This window comes from Acipenser ruthenus, chromosome 18 (genome assembly GCF_902713425.1).
Source record: "Acipenser ruthenus chromosome 18, fAciRut3.2 maternal haplotype, whole genome shotgun sequence".
NCBI classification, from domain to species: domain Eukaryota; kingdom Metazoa; phylum Chordata; class Actinopteri; order Acipenseriformes; family Acipenseridae; genus Acipenser; species Acipenser ruthenus.
In genome coordinates, this window is record NC_081206.1 from 9,811,186 (window position 1) to 9,834,916 (window position 23,731).

Below are 23,731 nucleotides of genomic sequence, written 5' to 3' on the forward strand. Positions count from 1 at the left end.
TTCCATGGACCTTAAACTTCTTAATAATATTTGCAACTGTTGTCACAGGAACATCAAGCTGCTTGGAGATGGTCTTGTAGCCTTTACCTTTACCATGCTTGTCTATTATTTTCTTTCTGATCTCCTCAGACAACTCTCTCCTTTGCTTTCTCTGGTCCATGTTCAGTATGGTGCACACAATGATACCAAACAGCACAGTGACTACTTTTCTCCATTTAAATAGGCTGAATGACTGATTACAAGATTGGAGACATGTGTGATGCTAATTAAAGAAACTAATTAGTTTGAAATATCACTATAATCCAATTATTTATTATCTTTTCTAAGGGGTACCAACAAATGTGTCCTGGCCATTTTAGAATATATTTGTAGAATAAGCAATAATTCATCTCTTTTCACAGCTTCTTTGCTTTATTCTATGACATACCAAAGGCATGCAAGTATACATGATAAAATAGCTTTTAATTTCATCACTTTTCAGGAGGAATGAAGCATTATTTCAATGAGCTGTAAGGGTACCAACAAATTTGAGCACGCCTGTATATGCATCTAAAACTGCAGAGGTGTCTGACTTTCCTCCCCACGTCACTTTGAAAAAAAACCTTAAAAACACACTTTTGCTTCTGTTTTATTCAGATTTTTTTTTTTTCAAACAAGATTACACAGCAAAAGATCTAACACCATTCTCTGGTACACGTGTAGCATACTCATTACAGAATTGGTAAGACTGACGGCACGGGTTTGTTGGTTGGCTGCTGCCCTGTATGGTAGAGATGAGGGGGGCACAGCTCCATTCACTCATGCTGACGAATATTGCACAGAAATACTGAGAATGAGTTTCCCTGACAACTATGGAATGAATGATGGTCAAGCCGGGAGGAATGAAAGGCAGGGAAACTCAATTTCAAACAAGATCACAACATTTTACAAGAATAGCTTTTTGGAAATCTAACAAAAGCATTTTTTGTTTGTTTGTTTTTTTTAGTGCTGGGACAAACATTTGAATATTCAATACTGTTTGGCATGTATTTAAACCATTTTGCATTTATGTTATTGTAAAAGAAAATTGAAAATAAATGCTTCAAAAAGGTACTGTGCAAACCAGTTCATAAAAGCCCCGTTCTACTGTGTGCTGCTCTTTGTTTGATCAGAATCAGTGTTCATTAGGAGGATTCTTTAATATGGTGCAAATATATTTTCTTTTTTTCAGTCAATTCAAAATGCATGAATAATTGTTTGATAATTCACGGATTTGATTAACTCATTGTTAGGTTATGTTGGAATTAAAAGTGCTTGATTATATACATGCAAGGGTCTTTCACTGTTTTCAGCAATTCATTGCTGTTGGATTTGAACTCAAATAGCGACACAGAGGTAGCGCTGTATTCAATTGGGAAAAAATGTTTGTCCCAGCAATGAACATGAAAGAAACTATTTCCGAGCGCAAGTTAAAAATAAAACATGAACTAAGAATTTATTGGAAAAGTAGCATACAATGTAAAAACAATAACGTAATCACTTTTTAAAACACATTAAAAAGTGTACTGATCGTAAATCTGCTATTTGGACCACATGGTTAAATGCAGCACAGAGTCAAGCGGTTCATGACCTGGTAAAGTGCTGCACAGACACACAAAAGCATTGTAAACAATGACAGGGAAAAGAGGCAGGCTTAAAACAGTAAAACAAATAGACTTTTAATTAACTGATCTACTTTGAAAATATAGGAAAATGCAGCATACAAACACCACATAGCATACAACTTTTGCCAAGAGGATTTTCACAATAAAAGCACCCTATAATATAATTTAAAGTCCACGGGGGGGCTGTATTAAAACCTGTAGTAAGGCCAGCTGTATAGAAAGGCCATCTGTCTTTAAAGAACACATGCATCTATAAAACATAATAATCTTTATTATAACTACACAGGATTCATGTACTGCAACATTCCCATTTTGGGACATGCTTTTCGGAAGTCTTTGAAATATGAAATCCTGGTCTAAGCAAATCCTGATTCTGGGGTTTTGCAGAATCTCTCCAGTGTGGAGGGTTTTATTGTTTTTGAATATCAAAGACAATATTCAAAATGCTTTTTTGTATAATCAGTGTCTTTTGTTCTTTGTTCTGCTTGTACAGTAGAGTAGGGATATCGCTACCAGCTTCTAGTTTGAGACTGGTTACCGAGCCTTTAATAAATGATTCACTTGTAATCCATTGACATATACTGCTCCTTCTGATGAACACACAACCGATTTACATCAAATACAAGAGCTTAACTCATAATCTACTCTTGCTAGGGATCACTTTTTTTTTTCCCTCCGAGTCTGTAATTTGCGGCTTTTAAACAGAGCAATGAGCACGCATGTAAAAAATCTTTGAGCTTGGCACATCGGAGACAACATTTAACCCCAGAGGAGATGTGGGCTTGTGGTAGGGGATTGCTACAGCTGAGTGTGTGCCAACGGCAAGGGGCAGCGGAGTTGAGCCCTGCGATCGTTAGCTTATATTCTGAGTGCTTTGTCATTTAGTAATATTCCAAGGACAATAAACACATATAGATTGATGTTTTTTACATTAATTCTTGTGCAATTCAAAATGAACGCCGATGGCATTGAAGTATTTATCAATTTCAATGCAATGTGGATATTTATTAACTTGGGAAACCCCATATTATTATTAATATTATTATTAATAATTATAATAATAATAATAATAATAATAATAATAATAATAATAATAATAATAAGCCACAAATTGTGAGGTCAGTATTTCTATTTTAAAACTAATACACCTTTCAGAAATATCAAGTACTACACATATGCACACAAACAGACACCAGTGAATCAAGTATTGATTTACACATAATTAAATTAAATCTAGTTGTCCTGTAACACACAGTCAATAATCTCCGAAGTAAAATTTTAACTACACTGAGATGAAACTAAAGCATATGCATTCACTGCTGTTGAACATAAAAACCTGAGACATGTTATGAATGCACTTCACTGTTCATGATTTACTTGATTATGAAATGAATAAAAAAGGAATCCCATGTACTGAAAATTGATTATAGGACTACAACGACTCCGGAAAAACTAAATTAAACAATAATACACAACAGCTTTTCGGCATACAGACGATAACTCCTTTTTTACCCATTGCTAAACCAAAGCTTTGATTTCAGTTTTAAAAATATCTCATTTTCTTTAGCCTACCATATTCACTTAAAAACAGCCTTTTAAAAGCGTTTTTTCACATGTTTGAATTACAGAAAGGCCCTGGTCAGCACTGTGCATATTGAAAAACTTCACAGGTTAAACTGAGGTTTTAAAATCAACTTTCCCTACACTGGACAAGCTTCAAAACCTGTTCCTCTGAAATGGGTTCAACATCTTCACTTTGAACCCTCTCTGAAGACACAATACTAAAGTGTGCCATCCTCTCATGCTGGTCCCCAGGTATTAGATTCCCTAGTGCACAGGGAGCTGCACAGCGCGTAGCAGTGAAACTGGAAACAATCAGGGGACTCCAAAACATGAGACACACACGGAGGAGAGGGCTGCTTCGCTTTGTAACTTCAGAAATGATCAATTAACTGCAGTTAACCAAGGGTAGGAAAATTAGATTTAAAATACTGTGCTCCCTCTTTATCAAGCAGCAAGGCCGTGGCTCCCATTTGCCCCATAATTCCGTTCCACTTGCCCTTTCATTCTCTTTATAAGGAAGAACACAAATAGCATGGTCTCATAGCTATGGCTCTATAGTGTTAAGAAGGGGAAACACTGTATGAACAAAAGAATGGAATAGGTTCCTCTAAACAAAGTAAAAAAATAAAAAAAAAGCCGGCTACAAGTTTGCATTGCAGACGGTTGTGATGGAAATAAAATACTCACAAGTGTGCATATTCACAATTTGGCTTATGTTACAGAACTAGCCAATAAATACTAGGGTGCATTAAGAACCTACTGAGTTGTTTATTTGCAATATCAGTCTGCTGCTTCCATTTAAAAAAAAAAAAAAAGTGGGATAATTGCTTAGTGAATACAGCCAAAGATTTTAATGCTGTCATTATCACTTAAGTATTATTCATGTCTGACCAGAGGTCCTGCAAGAATGCATATAGTTTATCCATACCTTCAAACACACCATTGTAAATTCTTAGGTAATAATACAGAAAGCAACATTTCAGCCAATGCTTTCATCAGTGAAGGAATTAGTTTGTCTACTGGCTTAGTTTTACCTAAGAATGCATAGACACTTCTTGATTTTGTATCCTACTATAGAATAAAATAAAACATACAAAAGTCACTGAACTTGATAAGCAGAATGGAAATGTATAAAGATCTTTTAAAAAAAAAAAAATAATTAAGGGAGGGGGCATGGAAGAAAAATGATCACCCACTACTCATTATTAAAGCTAAGGAATTAAAAAAAAAATAATCCTCCCCACAATAAATGCACTTGCCAGCACACAGTACAGAAGATGAGAAGTGAGGTTATGAACTGTCCTCTTTGATAACACCATGTAATATCTAGATGATGAGATGGGGAGAGTAAGCTACCAGGTGGGGTTGTCCCAGCCGTCGTCTGCAGCGGGTTTGCTGCTCTTCTTGGGGGATTTCTTGCTCTTGCTGTTCCCGGCACTCTCCCAATTGTTATCCCAGACCTCCCAGCTGTCTCCGGTGCTGTGCTTGTTGTTAGACACTGTCTCCGAGCCCCCGTTGTCCCAGCTGTCGGAGCTCTTCTTCTCAGCTGCAGAGTTGACGTCTGCGCAGGTCCAGCTGTCACTGCTCGGACTCTTCTTGTTCTTGGAGGCGAAGCTGTCCCAGAAATCCGAGTCAGCGGCCACGTTGCTGTTCTGGTAAGCATCACCGGAGCCCACGTTCTGGTAGTTGTCTCCCATACCATGCCTGGCAAGGAGAAAAAAAAAAAAAATACAAAATGTCAGTCTGAAAATCACGCATCACTTTGCGTTCCTCTGAATGGTCATACTGAACTTACAGTATGTTCAAATAAACCCTAAGATTGAAACTGACAACCTTACTGGCTAATGGTGTCACAAAAACAGCCCAAGTCCAAGATCGATTTGCCCTCTGATGTCACTCAGCAGTCAATAGTCAAAAAACACTATTGCCTGCTGACATCATAGATTTATTACAAAATATATTGGACTGCAGTTTTTGGTTTGTAGTGGAAAACTGTTGCCCTTGGGTTGAAAAAGCAACCTCAGGTGAGCAATAGACCCCACTGTCTGCCACATTTTCAACAATCAATCAGGGCACCCTGCTTTCCACTGTAAGCCTTAACTGCAGTCACTATTTATTAATAATGAGGACTTCTCCAGAAAGAATATTAACACTAAACAATCATGACAGTGACATGCCAATTATACTAGGAGGCAACTTAAATACTGAAAAGGCAAATTCACAAAGAGCTGCCGATATGTGTCACTTTTATTGTATAACATCATGTTGCAAATTGGACTGCTGAAGGCAGCCCCAGTGTGTTACTGGAAGGAGATGTTTTAAGTATCATTACTGGCTGATGTCTTGGAGGTTAGTTTAACCATTCAGTGAATAGCTAAACAGTAAGTGTTATTTAACTGTGGTAGTTGACCAATTCAAAGCACATACAGATTTGAATGTGACACTAAGCTGGAGCTATGCTATAAAAGCGCAGTAGACTATTGTGAGTAAAGCCATTACCCATCAGAGGAGTCCTCTGGTTTGCCTGAGAAGAAAGTGGTCATATCCTTCCAGCCTTTAGTGCCAACACCCTGGACCTTAAACAATATGAAGAGAGAAATCTCAACGGCAGCACAGGGCCTCATACATCAAATCAATGCTGAACATTTCAGTCGACAAGCTGCAGGATGTTCACAAGTTCCCTAAACATATGCAAACCACATTAGTCAAAGTGGATCTCTACCTTCCCCATTCTGTTTCACTTGAAATGGAAATTCGGAGAACAAACAGTCATCATGGATGTTGTGTAGGATTTGAAGTAAAGTTTGATTGCCCATGCTGACTATGATAAGCAATACCAGCAGACAAAACGTTGCAGCTAATGTCTGCAAGTATCCTTTTCTTCACATGTGCAGTGGAACTTGAGATGCTCTAGACAGATCATCCATAAACTTCAAAAACAGACAATCATGAAGATAAAACTATAAGAAGCTTAATCCATGTAGACCAAACAACTTTGTGAACACTGTACACAAGAGGACTTTAATGAACATGTATGTCGGTATCACACAAAGCTACATGTGTAAACTTATCATGGCTAGATCTAGAGTTATCCGGGGCTCCCGAGTGGCGCATCCAGTAAAGATGCTCCTCGCAGGATGTGCCCTATAGCCTGGAGATCGCTGGTTCGAATCCAGGCTATGTCACAGCTGACCGTGACCGAGAGTTCCTAGGGGGCGGCGCACAATTGGCTGAGCGCTGCCCGGGTAGGGAGGGCTTAGGTCGGCAGGGGAATCCACGGCTCACCGCGCATCAGCGACCCCTGTGGCCGATAGGGCGCCTGTGGCTCTGCAGCGGAGCCGCCAGATCTGTGTTGTCCTCCGGCACTATAGGTCTGGTAGCATTGCTGTGGATCTGCAGTGAGAAAAATGACGGCTTGGAAGGAGCACGTTTCGGAGGACGCGTGTTTCAGCCTCCGTTTCCTGAGTCGGCGGGGGGGGTTGCGAGCGGTGAGCCGGGGATACAGATAATAATTGGGCATGCTAAATTGGGGTGAAAACCGGGGTAAAAATAATTGGCGACGACTAAATTAAAAAAAAAAAAAAAAAAAAAAGATCTAGAGTTATCATGGCTAGATCTAGAGTTATCATGGCTAGATCTACTGGACGAAAGCAACCATTCAAAGCCCTTCTAACATCAGTATGTATAAACTATAGAGGTCAACTGCTAATAATTACATTACATTACAGTACAGTAGTATGTTCGCCTACAATAGTAATAGATACTTACCACAAATTCAACATCCAGGGCAGCAAAATAATCAAGAAATACAACCATTAATACTTTTGAAAAGACAAACATACACCATGTCCCCTAGCCAGCCTCCACATCAAAGAAGGTAAACCTTTCAACTGCGCTTTTGGTGGGGTTTGGACGCAAGTGATGATACACTGCAATCCTTGTTATTGCTCATATTTGCAACAAGACATCACATAAAACTATTCCTAAGGGGCACTACATGTTTAATTGAAGACTCAGTCCTCTTCCTGGCTGGGTTTCTTTGAATACGGAGACTGGCTCGGGGTGTCCAGTCTTGGTGTGGAAACGCCTCATACCTTGTTAGCCAGCTGGCTGACACCACTCGTAACATCATCTAATATCTTGCCCTCTTTTACCTGGTCAAGTGAAACAGTTACAATTAGGTGAGCAAAATGAGAATTATACAGGCACACGTGTAATCATTTCACACCATTACCACAAAGAGTGAACGTGTACATTACATTTCAGGTGCTTTTAAACTGCTCTTTAGAAAAAGCGGTGCTTGCTTTTATATTAAGTGCACCATAGTCGATGCTTAATGCAAAGCAGACATTTGGGGTGAGTTATCATTCTAGTACTTTGGAAAATATTCATACTGGAAAAAAACATCTTCAGTACATTACTTTGCAGCAATTTAGTCAATTTGTAGATTTGTAAAGCAATTGGCTGAATGTGCTAGAATCAGCAAACACATATAAGAGTATCAGAGTGTGAATCTGTCCCTGCTTGCTACTGTACCACACTGACTGCAGCAGTGATAATGCAGAAGTTTCACTTTGCCAGTCATTGCACAAGCAGTACAGTACATCTCACCCCTAATGTACATTTAATTATCATGTAATAAATGTCCCCAAAATCTGATTTATTACAACCCGACTAACTGCACGATTAGAAATGATTGGGGATTCAAAATAAGCGATTGCCCAAGGCAGTTAGTAAAAAAAAAAAAAAAAAAAAATACTAACTGTAGTGGATGTTTTTAATGAAATAAATAAAACACACTTGATTAGTGAGGATCAGAATGGGACTGAATCACCATAATAAGTGTTGGTTTGCTATAACCTGTCCATCCTTTTAACCTCCATCCAAATATCAAGCACTATGAATATTTCTTATAGTAATTATGTTTTTCATATTTATTTTCAAACATTGTTGAGCGGAATTAATATTTTTTTAAAATCTCTCAATGACAGAGTGGGGTTACAGAAAACCAACAATTTAAAAGGTCTTGGAGCAAACAAAAAAATTACAGTAAATCTTACCGAATGCAAAGATGCCCACATTTTGCTATATGTCTTTGATATTTAATGGCATTTTGGTTTCATATCTGTTAGTGAACAAAAAAACTGGCTAATGTGTCATGCACTCTTTTCAATGCTGCCCTCTCAACACTGAAACGTAGCACTGGTTCTGGGAGTTTGAGTTTTTGTAAACTGAAAAACAATTCAGAATCAGGTTTTTATACAAGGACTATTTTTCAAGAATAGAAAACTCAAAACATTCTAACTGCCTGCTATGCAAACTTGAGAACTTTCACACATTGGCTTGCCTTCCCTGTGACCTGTCGATAGAGGCAGTCCAAATCTGCAGATAATGGAATTCTTTGGAATTCAGTCTTTCACAGATTCACAGTATTCTGCAACTACATCGTCATCATAATAATTATCATAAACAGATTGCCAAAGTGAGCTGAAATAGACAGCTTAGTTGTTTGGTTCTAGTTTTGTTAATTAATAGATAGCAGGAGTTAATTAAAGACTGGAGTTAAGGCTTTGAAAATGTGGCCCAATATGAAGTCTCGTGTGATGTGATGTTTCGGTTTGTCTAAAGATTTTACTGACAAAAAAGCTTGACATATTAAATTGGAAGTACTTAAACAATAAATTGTTTGAGTTGATTATGTTTACTTGATTTACATTTTTATAAAAGTCTCTAAATCGCCTTGGATAAAGGAGTTTGCTAAACAAATATTATTATTATTATTTTTATTATTATTTTTATTATTATTATTATTATTATTATTATTATGTGCCTGACATGTTACAATATAATACAACGAATGGGAGGGGCGAAGCTGAAGTCGCTACGTGGAGCGATCAACATTTTATCTTCACTTATGAGCAAAAAAATACAATTAAAAAAAACTGAATTCACCTTTAACCACACTGCCTGCATCTTTCATATGGGAAAATGTGATATCTCATACATGATGGCAATGCATACTGGGTAAGATGTACTGGAATATTTTGTACACTTTAAGGATGGCCTGTTCTTGTTTACTTGCCCTGATAATACCAGTACCCCAACCTTACCAGGTGATTAGTTACCATTATATTGTCTACACTTAGATCCACCTTTACCTTTTCATGTGTAGGTTTGATAACATTTTCATTAATAGTCTGACCTAACTCTGTTGCCTAGTCGGAATAAGAAAAGAAAATAAGAGTCAGAATTTTATTCAAAATCGCAAGCAACATTTTATATGCCAAGGCACTGCTCTGCCACAAAGCATCCAGGACAGAGGATTAAAGCAATTCCAAGCTTGACTTCCTAGCAAAGACAACCGGGGCGTCTGCATATATTCACATACATAGAACAGGCAGGCACATAGAGTTCACTGACAGACTGCCAGGCCGATTCAGCTGTGCAAGACTTCAAAGCTCTGTACACTGGGCGAAGCTTAGCTACTACACAACGACTGGAAGCAGGTCTTTGACAGAAAAAGCAGTAGACTCTGGGATAGCCACATAGCATTGTTCTTCACAGGCTTGATTACAAAAAAAGACATTGAGAAAGACTTTTCTTTTATCATTTATATCATTTAGCACTGTTGTGTGTATGGATAAAGGAAAGCCACCAATGCAGGTATTTTTTAAGTCCCACTTTTTTAAACATGATTGAAGATCCTGACATACAGTGAGTATAATAGTGAACAGGTTCTTGATACAGTGCAAATCGATTCCTGGTACCTAACCTATTCCTGTGCTGTAGGTATATATATATATATATATATATATATATATATATATATATTCCTGTGCTTATATATATATATATATATATATATATATATATATATATATATATATATATATATATATATATATATATAATTTTTTTTGTGAAAACCTAGGTTTATTTTTTAAGATTTAATTACTGAACGATAATGTTTTTATAAATGTTTTAATGATTTTAAAATGTTGAATTTGTGATACGCGTTTTCAACATTTATAAATTATATGCTAAGAAAAGAAGATCGATTTTACAAGACAAAATAACCTGGTGTACTTGCACTGATGGCCTCTATTCATATCCACTAGCAGGGAGTGCACCTTAGTTCCTACACCCTTACTATCTCCCAGGGTAAATGGAGTGAAATTACAGGGTTCTCTTTAGACAGCGGATTCCATTCAGTCTACTGGATTTTCAAACTAGTGCAGCGTCACAGAATGCCAACTAGAACACAGTTACACACCTACAGGCAAGCCACATGTACTGGTGTTACAGTGTAACAGGGAGAGGGGAGGCAGTGTGCAGCATTGTTAGTTAGTAAGTAAAGTATTTAATATTCCCCCCAGGCTGAAGGGACACGACATTCAGTTTGAAGTGTTGTACTGCACTGAAGACATCCCAACAGACCACTATGTTCGTTTTTCAATCCCAGAGCCAGACAGCAGCTAGACACATAATTTATTTAACACAGAATCTGTTCATGTACAAAGTAGGTTGCACACAGGAAGAGAGAGGAAAAAAAGTGTTTGGGGAGCAGAGAGGCTTATTTGGTTTAGCTTTGGAACTGTAAATCTGTATTTAATAAAACAATTGAACGTTTTGTTGTTTACAGTTGAAACGCATGTTTCCAATAAAAAGTAAACTTGATTTATTATGTATAGTCCTATGTATATACCTTTGAATTTATTTCACATTTTCCACATGCAGTATTAAACTGCAATCAATATACTATTAAATGCCAGGTCCTGATAAGCAGTATATTTAGTAAAATAGTATGTGGCACAGGATAACCAAGTGCTGTTTAAACACTTACAGACTTGAGTATCAAGAATTCTGCAGTAAAATTCATTCAATCAAGACACAAAATAAAATATTGCGAGAATAGATTATTTTCCAATCTTTACACACACAAGGATAAGTGTATTTAAATCTGGCTCTGGGAGTGTGATATATAGATAAAACACAACGATGAGAAGATCTTCACCATAGCAACTTTAGTCTTTTTAGGCTCTGCAATCACATATATTCATGTCAAACTACAGCCCTGTGAAACAGCTCACGAAAGCAGCAGTACTGTACAGCTAATTATCGGTAATGTAAAACTATTCTGATCCCTCTGTTGAGTTTAGACACATGGGACATGACCCGGAGGTCTGCTTCACCTCTTCAAAGAGCACAGGCCTGAACTCAACCCCTCTTATTTGTTCAGATCAGTGAATAGCAGATAGAGATTACAACAGAGCATGAAAAAAGAGACAGAGGGGGGTCTGTCAACAATTTCAAATGCACTGTTTAAAAAATCTTTTGAAAACAAGACATTGACAAATTAGCCTCGGGAAATAGCTAGACCAAAAAAAAAAACAAAAAAAAAACAAACAGGTGAACAAACGAGGCATGCACAGCGAGACACCGCTTCTTTACCGTCTCCAGAGGTGGCCTATAGCCCCCAAACTTAATCCATGAGAAAGGTTGCAGAAAAAGGCAAAAGGAGCAGGTCAGCAGAAGAGCTACATGTACAGGAAGCTCTCTCGGGGTAAAACGAATTAGAACAAGAGACGCTGGCATTCCAGTGAGAAACAGATCATGCCAAAACAACACTGCACAAGGACTGCACATATCATTAACTTTAAATACACAACTCAGTCATATATTAAATCAAAGCTTGAACTAATCATTTAGTAAGAATGAATATGCTTTTTAAAGTCAGTTTAGATTAATAAAATAAGTTTGATATGCATTAAAACAGTTCTTGTCTGCTGCTGGCTATTTAAAAGTCTCTGTTTCATGAATACAAACCTGTACTTTATTGACCAACAAATAATCTTTACCTAACTCCTGAATTAAAGCTTTGTAAATGCGTTTCCTATGAAAGCACTAACAAGAAAACTATCGCTCAAAAAACAAAAACTATTGATTGATTTGATCACCCTACTGTACACAGGGACTGCATTACATCCACCACTCATTTTAAGGGGTAATCTGGGGTAAGCCAAGGCTATAAAATGCTCTTTGTGGGGGTGTATAGGTTAATCAAATCAACCCCTAAGTCAAGTAGACAGACATCTGGGCGAGTGACTTCATCAGCCGACACATCTGTCGAAGGGCAATGAAAATCTAACACAAACACAGGGGGAAAAAAAGAAAGTTACATTACCTTTTGAGTCGCCTGACTTGCAAGTTTTGTTGTCTGCAGGATAGATTAAAAAAAAAAAAACCTGTTCATGGAATCATTTAGGGTAAAACAAGTACAAATACATGCCCCTCCCACCATAAAATGAGATGCCAGCGTGACAAACTGACATATGCATTACAACTCGGGTACAATACAAACTACAGATTGTACAGAATAGTGTTTATACAGGTGTTAATCACTCAGAGGGTTAAACATAAAAACCCTCCCCCATTTCAATAATTGTGTATCTTGTTGCTTGTAATACAGATACACTTTACTCAAGTAACGTTAGGGTAGTAATCTTTTTTTTTTTCTATTTAAACCCTCTAACTATGGGTTACAATATACTTTATTAAGTTACACTACACATTGAAATACAAACATATGATCCTGTTATTGCCAAGAACTGCCCGCAGTGTTCCGCTAGCTGGACATAAATCTCTAAAGAATCCCATTGCCTCAAGCATTTCCCAGCACAGGGGAACGGACTTCGCCTCTGGCCTACAGTCAGTCGCTGAATTACAGTTCCACCGAAAGCACTGACATACCATTTTTAAAATAGGAGATCAAGAGCATGCTCCAAGGCAGCAATACTCCATGTGGTTTCTTTTTGGCCATGAAAAGACCCAGATATTTACAGGAGATAGGGAAATCTTAACCACATACCTTTGAACATCTAAAACCAAGAAACCTTTGCAAAACCAAATGACTTAACAGGTGTTCAGAAAACCATTTTGTTTTTCTTACTTGATCACCTTTCAAAAGGTAGTCATTCAGGCTGACCTGCATTCCAGCTGATCATGCTTTATAAATAGATACACCCTGGTACTGTACACTAGACAAAGCAAACCACCTGATGTTAAACAAATACAGCTATGCCCAAAGGTTTAGCATCACCCTATAGAATGAGACCTGCAGAATAATGTTATGTTAACATACTGAATTACATACCGCTTCATAGTTTTCCACAAACTTAACGTTTCAAAATCTAACATGAAATACTGTACTACTATTATGGCTTCCGGTAGACTTTTTTGGATCACATGATGCAAAACTTTTGGCAATAGCTGTACATATTTATACAGTACATAAAAAGGAATGAGAATTATTTATTACTTCTACGCAGCCAACCTACTGTTATCTTACATTTTCTTTAGCAGCTGTTGCAAATTTGCTTGCACCGACAGCAAAACTGCTCCAACCCTGTGGAAAAATGGACATGGCATTTAGTGTTTTTTTGTTCAAATGAATAAAGGAATATTTTTGTAATAATGTACACAGACTGACAGGCTCCTCCATACATCCCCACAGGCTGATGCTTTGAACAACGTGTGCTAAAGAACATCCAAAGCAGGTTTCATCACAGTGAGAGAAGTGCTTCTCTAGATCTAGTGCTCCCTCTTTAAAACGCAGGATTTTATAGTGTCAAACTAGCTAGAAGTCAGTATGGTTGGGGCTGCCATTTGCCTCAGAATGCCTTTCCACAAGCCCATGTATTCTCATGAGGAGGAACATGAAAAGCACAGCCTCTTAACTACGGTTCCTGACCACAGCGTTATAAAAGGGGAAGCTCTCTAAAACGGTAAAGTGTGACACACATACTGATGCATATGTGCAGCAATAAATCATTTAATGGGAACAGCATGTCAATAACATTCATCCCCCACCGCTGCTGTAAATTCAAAATCAGCTCTCAGGATGAGGAGAACGTTGATGACCATGACATATATCAAGAGTATGTACAGAACTGTACAGAATAATACGTTTCATGACTTATCCAGATATACGCAAAGATGACACACAGACAGATGGATGAAAAGACAGAGCACCCCCTCCCCCCTCCCTCGTTAATACCAAGTTCCATGACAACTGGATAAATGGTTCTCCAGATATATGCAATACATACGCATGATCGCCTCCACTATATCCCATTCACAGAAGATTTCATCCGCAGCAGAGACGACAGCCAGGACTTGTGTAATGATTTAAGATAGATGTGTAGCATAACAATGACAAGGAATGTATTACATGTGTTGCTTTGCTTTGACAAGTTTAAAGTCGACCATGTGCACAAACTGTGGAGTGCTTCAGAAACAGACAAACTATTCATTTGGTTCAATTTCTTCAAAGTTTCAGGCACTAAATCAAGGACTGGTTTAATTATCCAAACAATCCATATTTGATTGATCAGTGTATGGATCTGACCTGTTTATTCAGCACTAGCTGTCAGCTCTATAAAAACAGAATTATACCAAAACTCTTCATAGGAGAAACTGACTTGCTTTACAAGATCAATAAGAAAAATCAATGTTTATTTCTTAAGTCACATTCCATACTCTAATGGACAAATGCCAAGACCGATATGTGAACTGACCTGGGACACTAAATTACTATCGATTCCCAGTTTCAGCTGTGCTATTTAATTTCAACACCCCCTTACCATATATTGTAAGACGTTACTTCAATCAAATGTAACTGGAAAGAGGACTCCTGTTGATCAGGTTTGAATCACTCCAGGTTTCTATGGTAATCTTAGTCACACACAAGCCTTTTCCCTCTATAATCCAGGTCATAGTAAAAGCTTGCATTGCACAAGCTCATATGGATTCATCTCATCGTTTTTTTCTACTTTCCCTTAATTTTTGTAATATTTGCAATCGTTCTGAGAGCCATACCTCATTGATTTGAATTGATTTTGGTACAGCCTAGGAACTGCTTTGGATTGTTTTGAAGTGCAGATATCCAGGTTTAAGGAACTATTCATTATAAATCACACTGCCTCATCCCAGTAATGTTATTTCCATGGCTTCAAATGGCATCCATTTAGTTTGACCCCTCAGGTTTTCAGAACTGAGCCTCTGACATGTTTACTTGAGTAACAGACATGTCAATCTATAGTGTTATAATAACATGACTGTTATACAATCTAATATACTCTGCAGTCTGCATTGTGCTTGTTGGATCAGATGCAGGGATTACCGATAGAATCTGCTTGCTTTGGCTTTTTAAAGGATCAAGGGTCGGAACTGGTAGGCATGGAAACAGAATTACTGGACTAGAAGAAGGAGACACTGGAATTTGAAGTAACAGTTCAAAGCACTTTCCCAGGTCATTAAACAAAATGAATTAATAAATAAAATCAATAAAACCCCTCTTGTGGAAATGTAATGGAACATAAGGAACGGTTTGTAAACAAGAAAAAAATGTATATTTAAAAAAATATATATGCATCATCGATCTGTCTGAAGGGTAAAGCATACCATACCAGAAATATCTCATGTTGGACCACATAGAAGACTATGCATGTATTGGGCAGCAGTGTGGAGTAGTGGTTAGGGCTCTGGACTCTTAACCGGAAGGTTGTGGGTTCAATCCTCAGTGGGGGACACTGCTGTTATACCCTTGAGCAAGGTACTTTACCTAGATTGCTCCAGTAAAAACCCAACTGTATAAATGGGTAATTGTATGTAAAAATAATGTGATATCTGTATAACGTGAAATAATGTATAATGTGATATCTTGTAACAATTGTAAGTCGCCCTGGATAAGGGCGTCTGCTAAGAAGTAAATAATAATAATAATAATAATAATAATAATAATGATCCATCATAAATACATCGTACCAGATGCACTTCTATACTACCCCAGCACACCATCAGAGAATCTGTCAGCGCAGCTTCATTTGCTTACCGAGTATATAGATGACATAGCATTATTGAAAAAGTCATCTTCCTTCTTCTGTGGAGTGACAGTGTTTCCAAAACCAACATAGCGATTCTCCTCGCCACCGCTGTATCCCCCGCCACTGCGGAGAGAGTCACAACCAATCAGTTCTGTGCTGCTTCAATTAAACACCAGCTCCCAGCCATACCGTAGAACACAGACTACACCTGCAAAGTGTAGAGTTCTCAGAGACGGTGCCTACACTGAACAGATAGCGTGTACTGTTCTGTGCAATACAAAAGGAGGACCAATTGTGTGCAATGCAGAGTTTATTTTAAACTAAATAGTTTTCAAACCTATTTCGTTGAACAAAATCTAAAAATCCCCCAAGTGCCCCATCGTGTGTTTCAGATACTGCATGTTGCTAAGTGAAGTAAATGTAGTGCTAAGAACAGCGCTCATTACCCATAGGACCGTGTAATACAACAAACTCAAGACGGGAATGACAAAAGCTGTGTGGAATGCATCGGAGTGCGGCTATATATTAATTACAGTAATCCTTGTTCAAATCAAAGACGGAAAGTATAGGCTTCAATAACCTAACACCCTGTTTTCTAGTTGCCTTAATATTAGTGCAATTATAAAATTCCCATGTAACTTACATGTTCAGAACTGCACCAAAAACACAGTGCTGAATAGACTAATAGAGGTATTTAGCAAGGTAAACTCAATATTTTACCAAATCATTAACAAATCACTGAGAACATATACAACACATTCAAAAACAATACATAATACGCCTAACTATAAAGAGAGATTGGGGGTTGTTTTAGGAGACACAGCGGACAGGAAAATGTCATCTGCCCAAACAGCAACAAAAACAAAGGTCAATGACCTCTGTCACTAACTGTCTGAAACTCCTTTCTTAAACACACAGAACACATTAGAGCAGCCAGTTCAATAAGGGAAATGATTGATCTACCCATGGTGTTTACAGGGCAGGTAATATGACATGTAAGTTAGTGTCAGTGTGATACAACAGGTAATATGATACAGTAGCATGATCAGCATTAAATAGAAATGCTACCTCTACTGCATGCTCTGCTCCTGACGTCACACTCGTCTGACACGATACCGGATTGGTATGTAGGAGGGGTACCTGGTTTACAATAGACTAAGCTGCTGTGAATCATGGAGCAGAGCTGTCTTTATTACACCTTCAGAGACTAGCCAAGTTTTTTAAACTGATTTGAAAATCTTAGGGACTGCACTTTTTGTCTCTGCGCAGCTTGCGAGGCAGAGTGCAACTCATTTCAGGTCTTACCTCTGGTAGGAGTTGACGTCGTCGCTCAGCCAGTCTTCGAAGGCTTTATCCGAGGAGGAAGCAGAGTTCTGGGGTGGACCTGCGGAACTGCTGCAGCGGGAAGCAAACAATTAATATTTACATTTGGAGCAGGTGGGTGATATCTGTGGGTTTATTTTCATAAACATGTGTGAGTAACCTTTTAAACAGTAGGATGCTTCCCCTTGATGGATTGAGTACCAGAGATGAAAGTGATGATCCACACTAACAAAGGAGTTTATTGCATGAGGATTTGCTGAATAATGCCGTTTTATTTTATACTGAAACAAGCCCTGCTCTCTTACTCCTTACCGGTGAGCTGACGGCAGGGCTGGCTTGGCTTGAAGTGGCACCCAGGTGTTAGCCGAGGAGGTCTCTGCAGACCACTCTTTCCCCTCAGCTAAAGTAGCAACCTGCAGGAAGAAAATGGAGGAAATGATGTTTTGAAAAAACAAATGCTGAGCACTTTAGTGGGAACAATTAAGAAATACCTGAGGTATGTTATGCAATGGGGAATGGCTGAAGTGTGCAAGGCTTTAGCTGGTTTTAAAATGTGTCTAACTGTTTTTAAAGACTATACAGGTCCATACAGGTCGAGGAAAGAAAGTGCTGAAAGATTTAAGGATGGGCAAACACACGTATTGATACCAAGTATAAATTAAACGTATTCATCCATTTGCTGGAGTACAAACAGCAATGCACACCTCTGTAGAAAGTTATGTATTGTGCACAGAAATGATTGAAACAGGTAGTTTAGAAGCTTCGACCAGGAACAGTGTTCAGGGAGTTGGGTCGATTATTACCAAGCGTCAAGGATGTGGCCACTAATAAAAGTACTGCAGATGGTTTACGCAGATACAGAAACAAACAAGCCTTCTGCAGTAAAAATCAGTCACCAGCACAAAGCAGTCACTGCTTTTCACTAGCCCCAGACAGGACATATTTGTATTTTTCAATACAAAAAATGTCAGTAACATACAATCGACACGGCTGTAGAGGAAAAAGATGATGGCCAGGATAAACCACGATGTACAGAAGGGCACGGAATAAGAATGATGAGTTTCATGATAATCAGCAATGATCGAGGCATGTGCAAAAATGTAAGAGTGACATACAGACGGGTGAATGAAGGGGACAGACAGACACCCCCACTATACCCCTAAACCCTGATATCAATAATGTATTCTAAATAATGTGACTATCACGACTGACACTTGGATGAGTGGTTTTCCACATACATGTAGAAATCTAAGTGTGACATATGTACATACAACTGCCTTCACTATCCCATCACAAGGGGTTTCATCTCCAGCGGGGGCTAATAAATGACAGAGGCATCTTGTATATGCCAGTCACCGGTCTTTAGCAGCCTCAGTGTTCAGTCCCTTTAGCTTGTAACTGAAAGCTTGTAGGAGTTACCATGTCCCTGAACAGAGCTGCTGGTTTGCTGTTGTACTTCTCCTGCATTGTCCAGCATGGGTCGTAGTCATCCCGAGACTCCAAGAACATTCGGAACTTGCCGTTGCCCCCGGCTCTCATCTTCTCCAGCTCTAGATCCTTCCACTTGTCCATCGTAACCGAACGCACAAAGCTGGAAGATCCAAGTGCACAGAACGTTTATGAAATGAACAATGATAGATAAAACAATTACAAAAATAAGCAAATAAAACAGATAACCATTCTATTTGTCAGTCAGTTTGAAAAGGTTAACCTACATCTTTATTTAATCTAATACCTCTGAAAGGCAAAACAAGACAAGCCTGCCCCCTCACCTGAGATGCACGCCCAGGCCCCTGTGCTTCCCCGAGCACTCCAGACAAATCCAGATTCCGTATGTAACGCTCACCCACTGGGGATTAAACCCGCCACACTCGAAACACAGCTGCAGGGAAACCAAACAGACACTAGTGTATACAGAACTGAAAACTGAACCAAGACCACACATGCATGGATCAATCCCCTTCTCTTCAAAGGCCTGGGGGATTCTCTTGTATTTTATTTGGAACAGGCAGATATTTCAAAGACAAAATGATAAGTTGCTGCTGCCTCCTAGTGCATCTAAATGTGTCACCAGACCAGGTAACAGTTGACGTGTGGTCGTTGAAAGAAGCTAAGAACATGTATTTTAAAGCATTACTTAGCGCTGCTTAAATGCCCTATCCGAGATGGAAGTAGGAATCCTGTTGCACAGCAGTGTGAACCACTCCAGATAATCAGCCAGTTTTATAGGTCAACTGAAATGTCCCAGCAGTGTCAGGCATTCACAGCTTCAAGATTCTAGTGTGAAGACACTTACACTGTTCTCATCTTGCGTCCGGACCTCCTTGAGAACTCGCCTTGTCCTTGGACTCGCCATTTTACCTGGAAGAAAGAAAAGTTACATGTAGAATAGTATTGCACTAACACCAGGGGTGTTCAATTCAGAATCGCCTGAAAGTCCAGAAAGGTGAGCCGATTCTCTGGAGTACTGTACACTACATGGCTGTTGTACAAAGAAATCTGGACCATGAGGTTTTTTGTACCATACGATGGTCTTCCTAGCAGTAAAGAAATCAGATGAAATATACAATGATGAATACATGTTTTTTTGGGGGGGGGGCGGTAGAAAAATGAAATTAGATCTAATATAAAATTATAAAGTAAGAAAGATGACTACAGGGATTACAAAAATAAGATACAGTATTCGAAATACATGTAAAATAGTTCAATCGTATCCTCAATGTCACTTTCCTAACAGTGTCTCTCCAACCAACTAAACCAGACACAACAAGTCTGAGATACAAGGTTTCACACACAGTAACTCTAGACAAAAAACACGTGCTTCCTAATGCTTATTTTTACCATTTGATTGCTGACTAAGCCACTAAGTACCTCCCACACACACGATACATTACAATGGTGTCCTGTGACATTCAGGAGCAGGAATTATCTTCTGCTACCGTCATGTCAACAAAACCAGATGTAGACTCAGATGCTACTTCGAAGCTGATTTCATGAAGCACAGCTCGACAAAACACCTACTACTCAAAAGTAAACCTTTTCTATTATCAATCCTCATTGAAAACAAAACGAAAGTTACACACAGATTGTTTTAAATTAATTCGTGATGTTTCACAGTACAAGCCAAAGATAGCCACCGCTTGTGTTCAAACAGGCTGTAAATTACATTGAACTACTGCGTCACATCAAATATATTTTATCAGTGTAATATAATGAAATTAAAGCCACTGACCTAATGTGTTATGTAAAAACTCCTCGGTGAGCGACCGGAGTGAAAAAACAACAAAACCATGTTTTTAATCATGACGTACCAGGTACGTCCGTAGCACAGAAGAGGTTAATATATCAGTATCGGCTTTGAAAAATCAATAACGGACGACCACTAAAAGTATATGAATTGTTTTGTTGCAGTGTTTTGTTTATTATCTCTTATTAAAAGTGTGCATTAGCCCTTTAAACTGCAGCTTCTGTGTCCGAGTCTCCCTTCCTGGTCGTAACAGCCTTGTCAGAGTGGCGCTGTCCTGTTCACAGGGTCGACATGTTTTGCCGTTATACTTTGTCTGTTGGACAAATGGTTTTTATTCATTTAGTTTTCCTATGTTCATCTGGTTGCTAGAAAGACATTCTGGATATATTTTTAGAGAGCCACGCAAACTTCTGAAAACTGAATTGCAGAAGTCCAGCACCTACACAAACATTTTAAAAAGTGCTTACATCCCACCCCTATCACTTCTGATTGGCTAGCTGTGAAAAAAAGCTGCTCTTCTATTGGTTACAAAGAAACCCTGAAATGGTTGCCAAGAGGGCTTAATTTGTAAATTAGCAAATAAGTGATACTGCTTTCTTAATGCATGAACCTGACATTTAAATGCAACAATCTAGTGAAGTTACAACAAAAAAACACCAGTCGCTAAGGTAGCGGATAAGAAAAAAACAGGTTAATTTATAAAATGATTTCTGTGTCTACTTTGTGGTCAAGCGTGTACTTATTGGGATGTTTAAAAGCAGAAAAAGCACCATAATGACATTTTTTAGATTCAAATGCTAAGCCTATATTATTATTATTATTATTATTATTATTATTATTATTATTAGATTTAAACAGAAGCGATATTAGTTATTTATTCGACATGCACACGCCATCGATTTGTGAAACTATTAAAACATGATGGTTGACAAATATTTTTATAGATTAGAAATGAAATGGTAACATGAGATTATGTACAATATGTTATTTTAAAATAAAATACAGACTGTAAATCTCGCGGAAATGTGTTTATGTATTAATTATGTATTTATTTTTCAGTGAGAGTAGTAAAGCCATGCGGGTATGAAACCAGGATCCCCCTGCTGTAGCAGTGTTCCAGTCAGCCATCATGGGACAAGATGTTAGATGAGGAAAAACAGCTCTAAAATGCTGTACACTGTGTTTTTTTGTTTGTTTGTTTGTTTGTTTTTTTAAAGTATAGAATAGAAATAAACAAAAGAAAAAAACATATTTTGTCTTTGCATAATTTGATGGAGCCTAATGTACTGTCACATGCATTTTGGTAGAAAAATAGTAAAAAAAAAAAAAAAAAATGCAGAGAAACTTGACAGGTTACAGCCTACACAAGTCCTTTATAAAACTGGGGTTCAGCCGTTACAAAACTGAAAGAACGTCAAGAAAAATCAGAATTACACAGAGCAGCAGTAATAGTTGGCAATGATTTTGTATCTGTGATGCAACAAACTAAAACACCTGCACATCAGGAGTTGGATTCATCTTATAGAGGAGGAGTGGAAAAAAACAGGCAGAAGCTTTTTTTTTTTATCTTTGAATAACTCCAATTATTGCTTATTATAGTTGTACTCTTAGTATGTTACTTAAATTTACTAGCCAGTGTTCTAAAATGCACTGAAAGGAACATTTCCTTAAAGTGTGTTATAAATGTGTTGTGGTGAGGTCACAGGGAACCTTTTGTGTATCTTGAAGAATTCAGTAAACCAGTCAAGCTACAAGCCTAGATCCGCCCTTGTTAGTCACTAATTGATTGATTGTGTTCACTGTTAAATAAAACCACAATCCTACAAGTTATATTCTACTTTGTGTGTGTTTTGTGCGAATGAGAGGGGGCAAGTAGATTTTTAAGAAGTACAAGTAGATTTGTCTAGCCTTTTGTCACATAGACAAGTAGGTTTTCAAAAGTGCACACCCCCGAACACCGAGTGTTACACCACAATAACTGATCCTGCCTGACTATCACTGTATAAGCGGGGCCAAGATTCATTCTTCCTTTGACACGTCGCTCACCGAGAGCGCCTAACACTATTACAGCGTATCTGGTCGTGAATTATACATCCAAGCTCTGTCCCCAGTCTAAGAAGCAGAACAAAAAAGTGTAACTAACACAAATATAATTGATGGGACTTAAAATCAGAACTCTACTACTGTATGAGTTTACAACAAAAACAAAAATCATTTTTATCAAGTACAAAATAAACCGAAAAACCGCACAACTGCCACCTGTACACTTTGCACTGGGGAAACACTCTGTAAAACCCTGGATAAAACAAAACCGTTTCATTCATTTTATCCTGGGTTTCTGTTTAACAGTCATCGAGGGATTAAGAAACGTGTCTATGAGATTTACTTAATAATTAGAAACGGTTTCAGATCCAAACCAAGGTACGGTACTGTATACCGATACAAAGCATTTACTTCGCTCATTTCAATTTCTGATGCTCGCAGTCAGTGTACTAACATTGCTCAAGAACAAACTGATACGCTATTTAAAATAAGGGTTTTAAAGCGAGACGTGTCACAATTCTGTATAAAACTAGACAACGTCAAACCAGTGATCGTCTGGTCTTTATTTCGTAAAAATCACGTTCTAATAAAATTAAACGGGTAACTGGAGATGTAATTCCATTCCAGTTCCTCAAGTAGTCAGAACACGGGTGTGTCAATATGCATAAACCGAATATACTTATTGTATTTTTATTATTTTGTAGCTCTCATCTAGTGACCGGCGAAATGAAGCTGGTTTCAATTTTCAATGCTATAACACAAAGCCAATACCGGTAACACAATACATAAAATGGGGGGGGGGGAGGGGAGGAAAGTCTTACCTTACACCCAGTAAACGCTCGTTATAAAAACGCGAAATAGTTCCTTTTTTTCTGCTATAAGCTGTCCCAAGCGGTGTTAAAAATATTTAAAAATCTCTATCGATATCTTATTCCTCAGACGGCCGCCATACTGTCGGTCCGCGTCTGTCTACGTTGCAATGTACAATGCATTCTGGGTAACTCGCAGTCGTAATAACCCTTTCACTG

At 38.2% G+C, this 23,731-nt stretch overlaps 1 protein-coding gene across 11 annotated transcripts; it reads right to left on the reverse strand.

Annotated features, from left to right (window-relative positions):
• Positions 1-610: 610 nt before the first annotated feature.
• On the reverse strand, positions 611-23,731 carry LOC117423138 (ADP-ribosylation factor GTPase-activating protein 1-like). Of its 11 annotated transcripts, none has more exons than XM_034038693.3 (14): positions 23,525-23,731; positions 19,710-19,774; positions 19,186-19,295; positions 18,833-19,004; positions 17,726-17,826; positions 17,396-17,482; positions 16,099-16,213; positions 13,555-13,611; positions 12,391-12,423; positions 11,658-11,687; positions 9,365-9,421; positions 7,301-7,360; positions 5,706-5,776; positions 611-4,910 (listed from the first exon to the last, which is right to left on the reverse strand). In XM_034038693.3, exons 2-14 carry the CDS (start codon positions 19,767-19,769, stop codon positions 4,559-4,561), a joined length of 1,305 nt encoding a protein of 434 aa, XP_033894584.2. In that variant the 5' UTR covers positions 19,770-19,774; positions 23,525-23,731; the 3' UTR covers positions 611-4,558. The 11 variants fall into 11 exon arrangements, with proteins under 11 accessions (XP_033894584.2, XP_033894502.2, XP_033894510.2 ...); XM_034038611.3 differs by having other exon boundaries at positions 5,706-5,782; positions 23,525-23,730; XM_034038619.3 differs by having other exon boundaries at positions 17,396-17,485; positions 23,525-23,730.